Source organism: Adelges cooleyi, unplaced genomic scaffold (genome assembly GCF_023614345.1).
Source record: "Adelges cooleyi isolate 19-005CV unplaced genomic scaffold, UGA_ACOO_1.1 ACOO_flye_CR_arks_rails_tigmint_CR_PRNA_684, whole genome shotgun sequence".
Classification (NCBI taxonomy): Eukaryota; Metazoa; Arthropoda; class Insecta; order Hemiptera; family Adelgidae; genus Adelges; species Adelges cooleyi.
In genome coordinates, this window is record NW_026096387.1 from 9488 (window position 1) to 18280 (window position 8793).

At 29.0% G+C, this 8793-nt stretch overlaps 1 protein-coding gene across 1 annotated transcript; it reads left to right on the forward strand.

Moving 5' to 3' along the window:
- Window positions 1-431: 431 nt before the first annotated feature.
- LOC126845144 (uncharacterized) lies at window positions 432-1791 on the forward strand. The gene is made up of 2 exons (XM_050583708.1): window positions 432-694; window positions 1428-1791. Exons 1-2 carry the CDS (start codon window positions 484-486, stop codon window positions 1592-1594), a joined length of 378 nt encoding a protein of 125 aa, XP_050439665.1. The 5' UTR covers window positions 432-483; the 3' UTR covers window positions 1595-1791.
- The last annotated feature ends 7002 nt before the right edge of the window (window positions 1792-8793 follow it).

The following is an 8793-nucleotide window of genomic DNA, read 5'->3' on the forward strand; positions in this document are numbered from 1 at the left end:
CATTTGAGTTAAATTGATTTATTATAACAAATATTTCACCTACAATCGTATTTTCGTCCTAATGATGTATACATTTTTACTGCTTTGTTAATTACTTAATATTAAGTTCTATCACTCTTTGATTTAATAATTAAAAACTGGTATCTGTAAATCCGAAAGTAATAAAAAATGTAATCTAAATAACTTTATCTAGGAAAATATTATTTTTTTAATCTAAAGACATACAAATAAAATTCTTGTCATACGTCTTGTGTTGTAAAGAAAATAATGAAATAACGCCTAGATTAATATTTATTTATTTTTTTTAATTTGGTTACTAAAACATTGAAACTTATAATAATTTTTTTTTTTTATATTTAACCGCTAAAGTATATTTGTGTTGTATTATAGCCTTGTTAATAATTGGCTCTTACAGTTGAGTATAGATTCTCAATGGTTATACATACATTTTAGTACATTAGTATTTTAATTTTATAATATTTTATGGAATTAAACTTTGTAGTGATCAATCATTTTCAGATAATAAAAGATGTGTTCAACGATTGTAGAGAATGGTTCGGTCGCGACGGACAATTAATTATTAAGATTTCAGACTATAAATTTTGCACTTACATGCAAAACTCCGTAGACAATTATGATGCCATTATGAATTACATAACAAGTTTTGATTTTCCACAACAAACCATAAGAGAAAGTAAATATTAACTAGATGCGCACGTTACTTATCATTAAACAATATTTTTTAATTTTCGATGCTGTAAAAAAGTTGGTTTTAAAGAAGTTTTTTTTCATTTGCATTTACAAAATTACAATAAGTATCCTTTATTTTTTTTAACAACACGGCTTCTAAATTATGTGATGTTGTCAGACGATGTATACGTCTTAAATCTGTTTAACAATTACAGTTTAGTAGATGTAAAAGTGACAAAAAAAAATAACATATAATATGAAGCGCTCAGAAGCCTAACCGATTAACTCCACTTTTTTCAAATTGCGAATAATAGCATGGTTGGATTACAATAGTGTATAATTTTCAGTGGCCGAGAAAACTCCGTAGTTGAATTTTCACCACAAGAGTGCGCTAAGTACATTAGCAATTGTACTTACATATATTGTATCAAATGACTTTAACTGCCTGTCCTGAAAAATTTAATTATATGGAGTTAATCAGTTTGGCTTCTGAGCGCCTCATATGTAGTATACTATTAAAATTGGTGAAACCCAAAAGTACCTTCAAAAAAGTAAAATGAATAATAAGTTACCACCCCTTAGTCCCGACATAAAATTAGACAAATAAAAACAATATTTTTTCAGCTGCCCATCGAAGCTAAAATAAATTGCTTCATCGAAAACTGCACCACATCGTGTCTCTATAATAAAAGATATTATATTTTATATTTAAATTCAAAATTTTCGTTTTGTTTCAGATTGGATAGATTTTCCAATATTTAGTAAAGTATTTCGAGGCTATTGTAATAAATTGGGTGTATCCGTTGAAAAATTCGCTCAAGAAAGGAAAGAAGCAACAATATCAAGGAGACAAAAAGAGATGGAAACGATTCGTAGAGACGAGCAATTTAAAATGAGTAAATAACGGAGGTATTATTATGGATGAAAATTAGCTGATTGGATAGTAGTTTAATAATAATATAGAATATATTTGTATATAAACATTTATTTTTATTTATTAACATATATTTTTATTTATATTTTATGTTTTAAACTATCTTGAGATGTTATTATAAAAAATGTTTCAATATACAATAAGTCTTAACGAAAAATGAATCCAAAATCGCTGATACTTTTCAAATAAACACCGATTACTTATATTTTGTGCAACATTATTTTTATTTATGAGAAAAAAGAAAAATTACTTTTCAATAGATTAAGTACAACATGTACTTGAAGGAATTTGGTTTTCTAAATGAACGTTATCTGCTTCTATCTGCTTAGTACTCAAAGATTGTTATACATTGAGATATATTTATCATCGTCTGATAGGTGTCAATTAATAATCATGGTTAATATAACTCATTACAATACCGTTTATTTTTAATTAATTTAATTATTTTTTGAACTATTTAGCTGTGTCAATAGCATGCTATAGCAGTCATGACCGTCAACGGGTTAATGTGTTTTCACAAAAGTGGCATAAACATATTCTTTGTTTGTTTTTTTTTTATTTGGAGTGTTAGGAATTAAAATTAGACTTAACTATGATGTAACTAAATAATAGTGTATAAGATGTAAAATTGGTTTAATATATTTTATTCAAACGGAAAAAAACCATTTAAAGAACAAAAAGTACTGTTACTTGAAATCAATGATATGTATGTGATAAAAAAAAATAGTAGTATATCGACTTGTATCAAACAAAAAATAAATTGTTTTTCTGTGAAATATTTTTGTATTCGAAAAATGTGTACAAATAAGAACCACGACAACAGCAGAAAACACAAAAATAATATCGTTTTAACTGCAAAGGATTTAAGTTTTAAATTCGACTCTACGCGTCTATAAAATATCTGTTTATACTTTTTATTGAAAATTGAGAAAAATATACAAAAATACTTGGCTCCATGGGACCGATGCGATGGTAGGAATTATTATACTTGTTAGAATTCGGAAAAGAACGTACTATGCAAACGCCTTTTTACGATATTTACATGAATGTATCGAGTGTTTTTAGGTCATATACTGAACTTTTTATACTGAAGACTACAAAAATATTGACACATTTCCTAGCGTAGCATAAGGTATAGGTGTAATACATAGTATAGTATATGAAACCCATTTGAAAACGGTTAACGTCGTGTAGGTAGATTGTTCAATACATAATCGACTCACAATCCGTTTAGAAATCTACTACTGAAACTCAAGTCCAAATTGGATTTTAAACCGAGATTTAAAATTCGAAAGCCTAAAATATAGGTTAGATACATTATCAAAGAGGATATTTTTTTTTACAAATCCATAGGCGTAACTAGAGGGAGGGGACCCTTATCTCTTTAGATCCCCCCCTATCAGTCTATAGAATAGTCAGCCTTAAAAGCTGAAAGTCTACACAAAAAAAATGTCACGTATTTTCTATAAACTTCAAACTTAATTTTTCTGTATAACCAGATGGAATTAGTGGTTGCTGGTTAGTGGTTATACGGTTCATGGTTATATGAGCTTTAATCATTCAACTAAAGGAAAAATCATGAGTGAAAATAATTTATCAACAATCTTGATTGATCTGATTGATGGACTGATAACCGTGCAATAAAAATGTACTTATATTAGACTTTGAAGAAAACGCTCTTAAGTCGTATTGCTTTATATTAGCCAAAACTGTTGTAAAAATTGTATTAAGTTCAATTCCAGTGAATATCTTTTGACTGACTTTTATGGTATTGAAGTGATCAAAATATTTATAATACCTAATTTTGCTTATATAATAGCTAAGTGTAAATAATTATCAAAATTTTGCCATTAAAATTATATCAAGCGTTTACATGATAATAGGTCTAGTAATTATGTCTATACTCTACTCACTACTGTACTAGTCCTCTCGGATAAAATCACTTTCAAATTAACGCTTTGATGCTTATTTGTAAATACAGCAATTCAATTTAATACTTTCTAACTTTGCTGGTTTATACTGTGCTTGGTTTGGACTGTACTGGCATGAAAATACTAACCAACGATTTGCATCGAACATCACTTTCAAATTTATTAATTTCTGTTAACCTATGACCTCTTCATTCCCATTATGCCTTGACCACACTGTACTGTTTTTTTTATACATTTGGTAATATAGAAATAAAAAGTATTTTTTATAGCTAATCAATGTAAAAAAAAACAGTCTATTTAGAACATTACTCCATTACTTTTTTCAGTAGAGCAACCAGAAAGGACCCTTGGGGGGGGGGGGGGGTCCAAAGTCCGGTGTATAGTTATAAGGTCCATGTGTATTATAAGAAAATGACAATACGTGATAACGATTTGTTATCTGCAGCAAAGCAGGCCAAAACAAAATTATTATATTGTCAAAATGAATAAATATTGTTTACTGTAAAATATAATTAGACAATAACTAAAATTACCTTAGCCAATTTTCCACTTTAAAAAAACTCAAGGGGGGAGGTCTGGACACGAGGACCCCCCCTTGGTGGCGCCACTGACTCTTTTTTAATACACAAACTTTCGAATCTGTTTAATGTCTGGAACAATATAGGAAAGCAAGTAAAGGGTATCAAGTATAGTATTTCAGAGCTAATAGCTTCATTATATTACAGTAACTGTTAGCTATGCTTATAAGCTATATTTTATAGCAGACTTTATACAACTTTTATGGCACAAAAACTAATAATTGTTATTTTGTGTAATTAATATGCCAAAGTAGTGTAGATTTGGCGTAGAAAAAAAGAAAAAATATATATCTATTTTTGAAGTTTATTGATTTAAGTCATTTAATTTAAATAATTAGTTCTGGAATAATTGTGATTGCTCCCCTTAGGTATATGTCACCTTAGGTCTAATTTCTCCGACCTAAATCCCTAAAACTTTGCTTCGAAAAATGAAATAACGAAAAAAATTCTAGCTTTTCTATTGGAAACGGTTTAAATTCCATACAAATTTGGAATTAGTTTGACTTGGTAGTTGTTAAATCTTAAAATTGCGCCAACCAAATTTTTTAAAACTTTCAGCCTTTTTCCCAGGAGGAGGGAGGGTTGTTGGAATTTCGGGGTTTCCCTTGTGCGGTTTTGTTGATGAATTTTTTTATATAGTAAATGCTAAGGTTATAAGAAATCGAAAATATTTTCGAAAAACGTATACTTGTGCACACATGAGAATGTTTTAGTCATTATTTTTGCCATCGATAAATTTTCATATAGTTTAAGCAGAAAAATACGTCGATCGAACGACAATAACAATATATAAAATAGTGTTATCTTTGTTTTACTTTTTACTTCGAAAATTCGAAGGTCATAGTAAATCGTCTAAACTTGAAAATGTTATCGAATCGGATATACTAAACTTAGTATGGCTATCGACGAATATTCTCAAAGGAAAAAGTCATTACAATTGGGGTTGGGACTCGAGTTGGGCCGAGCTGACTGATTGTGATAAAGTCGCTTTTTAAAAAATTAATTAAAACCTTAAACTAGTACTTGAGCACTCAAAACTTACTGGGGCTACTTTAAGGAGTATCCATAAAAATATTGGAATGATTTCATAATTTTTTTTTTTAAGATTTAACATGTTATGTGTACATGAGAGTTCTAATTCCAGACAAATTTTCAACTAAAAGGTCCTAAAAACCCAAAAAACAACTTGCATCCCACCGCAAGGGGGTGGTAAATGGGTCTACTTAGTTAAATCTCAGCCAGACACCACAATTTGAAGTTACAGCTATTTAGCAATAGGTTTTAACAAACCAAACTGCCAAATTTGTTTGTTGTGCCAGTTTACCATTTTTAATATTTTATAAGCTGTAAAGAGAAATGTGGCAATTTTGTTTTTCTTTTTAGATTATTTGCCACAAGACAAAATGTGGCAGTTTGTTATTATTTCACCGGTGTCATCTGGTTAAGAATTATTATTTTTAAATTGAAAGTTCAAACACCCAGAAAAAATAATATTTCACTCCACCCTTCCTCCCGTCCTAAATTTTAATGTTTAATAATTCCCAAAGTAATTAGCCAAAACTGGTTACTGACCGGTATACTATTCAGAAAATAATTTTCAGTTTAAATAGTAAATTAAATATGTAAACAAGATACTATTTAAGTTTTTAAAAGTTGATAGGCTTATAAAAAATAATAAGAAAAAAGGTTATTGTTTAGTATTTTTATAGTATTGTAAAATATGATAACCAAAAATGTTTTCAAAAAAGAAATACTACAAATACTACCATGACGAAAACGTTCGGTTTGAGTTCAATAAATTATTTTTATCAATTTTAAAAATTCCCATTGCTGTTTCGTGTTCCGCTCAATTTGAAAATATTTAAAACGGCAGAGACAATAAAAAATGGTGGACAATTTTCAACAAATTAGGGGTTCCGTTTTAGGCCAATACGAACCAATAAGTTAATTAATGATAAGACCATTGCATAGGTGTATAAATTATTTTAATAATTGTTAGAGAGTGAGGATTTTGTAAAAATTCGCAAATTGGCGCATGTGTTTCAAAAGTTACACCCAGTTAAAAAGTAAATAAAGATTTATAAGTACGATTTTCTATGGAAGTATTATTTATCGGATTCTCGCCTAAGCGTTTACTCGAAAACACAATTTTTTTACTATAGAAAAACACTTGGGTTGTTCGATGTGCGTTCCCATTTCCACTGTTTGCATAAATTGAAATATACGAATCGACAAATTCAAGGTCTTAAGAAATTCATGGCCAACCCGACTTATTGATAATTTTCTAGGATAATAAAAAAAAACAATTTACGTGAATTGTTTTTGGTTTTTTTTTTGTATAGCAATGTTATTTCAATGTCATTGTAATTTTACCCCCCCCCTCCCACAAAGTACCAACTAGATCAAATTTGTGATTTATAGAGTTGCTGCTCGAAGAAATTGGTCCGGTATTAAAAAAGTTACAGTGTATACAGAAGAAAAAAAAGCCCACATCAGAGTAAAACCAAATACCTTCGGCGCTTTGCATCGAAACAAAAAATCATAGGATTGGTCATAATCTAACAAAACACAAAGAATTTAATGTTTTATTCTTGTTAAATAGTCACAAGCATTTTCTGCATTATTATCATTAGACAGTACATTGTCAGAAATATTTTCTGGAGAACGTTAAATTTAGAACAGCTCAACAAAATCGAACAGTTTTTTGTGTTATTCCAAAATTTTAGATGTTTTATTTATTCACTTTTTGAATACCCATAACCCAAGTGATTCAAATAGAATTATCTACAATACAGGCTCGTTTCTTTAATTTATAATCTATTTAATTATAAAATAGATAGTGTTGAAATAACTCGCTGTTAAAACTTTTATTAAGTTACATACAAAATTGTAGGTACTAAATTGTACAATACGCCCGGTAAATATATTTGTACCATCATGCTACCAAGACAAATAATTTCTTATTTGTGTAGTCAGCCATCGCAGCTGTATCGATCAAAAGGTTCTTGTCAAAAGTATGAATCGACAAATGCCACCGATTGTACGACTGTCCTATACAAATTTCACCATTTTCTACAATAGTTACACCAAGTAATAAATATCAAAAACGTATCGCATATCAATTATTGTACATTTCTTTATATTTTGGGCTTTTTCAATTTCAACTCATAGTTGTTTTCTGTTGTAATATTGTAGCAACCCTCAGTGTGATTTTGCAGTCAAGTTAAACAAGTACATCGTTACAGTTGAATATTTTACCTGTATCATATTAAATATGATGAATAACAAGATTATTATTTTACTTAGTCTAGCAGCATATGCTTTGTAAGTATTTTTGTTTCAATATTATTTCTGGCTTAAAACTTATATACAAAATGTAATCAGACCTAGAGTTTTGGTGTAGAAAACATAATTATTTAAAATTAACGTTAACTTTTTAGGTGTGGCTTAAGTGACTCAGAAGATGGAGGTAATTAAATAGAATTTAGTTGTTGGTTAGAAAGAAAACGTTTAAAACAAATTTAGTTCAAAAATAAAACCTAACTATGTTACCTGAAACAGGTCTGGGCATTGTTTAAAAATAACCTGTTATTTGATTATGCAGTCAATTATATTATAATATTTTTTATTAAAATGTTAGACATAAATGTAGTGTCATTTCTAGATAAATTTATTATTTTTTTACGTTTTTGAGATTCGTGTGCTTTCTGCGCTAAAAAAGAAGGTGAAATCAGCGTGTCAAAAAAATGTAAATAAGATTTAAACGCCTAATAAATAATCGCAAGTTAATTTTGAACGTTAGAGAACCGACAAATTTTTTTTTCACCGGTTTCGAGGGGGAAGAAGTTGACTTTATCGACGTTTGGCCAACCAAAGTACCAATCGCATTTTGTTTCGGATTTATATAGCTGCTATTCCAGTATATAGATCCAGTAGAAAAAAAGGTTATCCCCGTATGGACAAAGGTACTTCTGAAAGTCATCCACGTAATATTTCAACCCGTAAAAGCTTCAACCCATTCATATTTTGTTTTGTAAATAGTCAAATGATGTAGCGCAATAGAAATAACAACATAGTGACACATTTTTGTATACAAATCCTAAAAAAGATTATCTGATTCGAAAACACTCTAAACCTATGGTATAATACTAGTACCAACATTGATTTTCTAAGCAAGTATAATAAGTGTCTACAGAAAAATAAAACCAAATTCGAGCGAAATAATGATACTAGTTAAAAACGTATATTGGTGTTGCAATACACAATTTCTAACCTATTTTTTGTAAAATTAAAAAGAACAGTTACACACCTCTTTGTTAATAACATCGATGTGTTTGTTTGGTTTTGCAAATTTTCAATATAAATAATGAAGCAGCGTCTTAAAATTCAGTAGCAATCACATTCCATATACGTATGTACTCGTATAGCCTTAATTTTTTTTTAGTTCCATATAAAAGTTGAAAATGTGTATCAATCATATTCCCTATACTTATGTACTCGTATAGTCTTAGTGGTATTATCAATTCCATATAAAACCGGCATTCAAAGACAGTACAATTAATTAGTTTTGTCTAACAGTTTAACTCTTAGTTTATACTTCATAGAACAGCACAATGTTTTTGTTGTTCTCTATTTTGTTACTATTTTATATCCTAGAGGC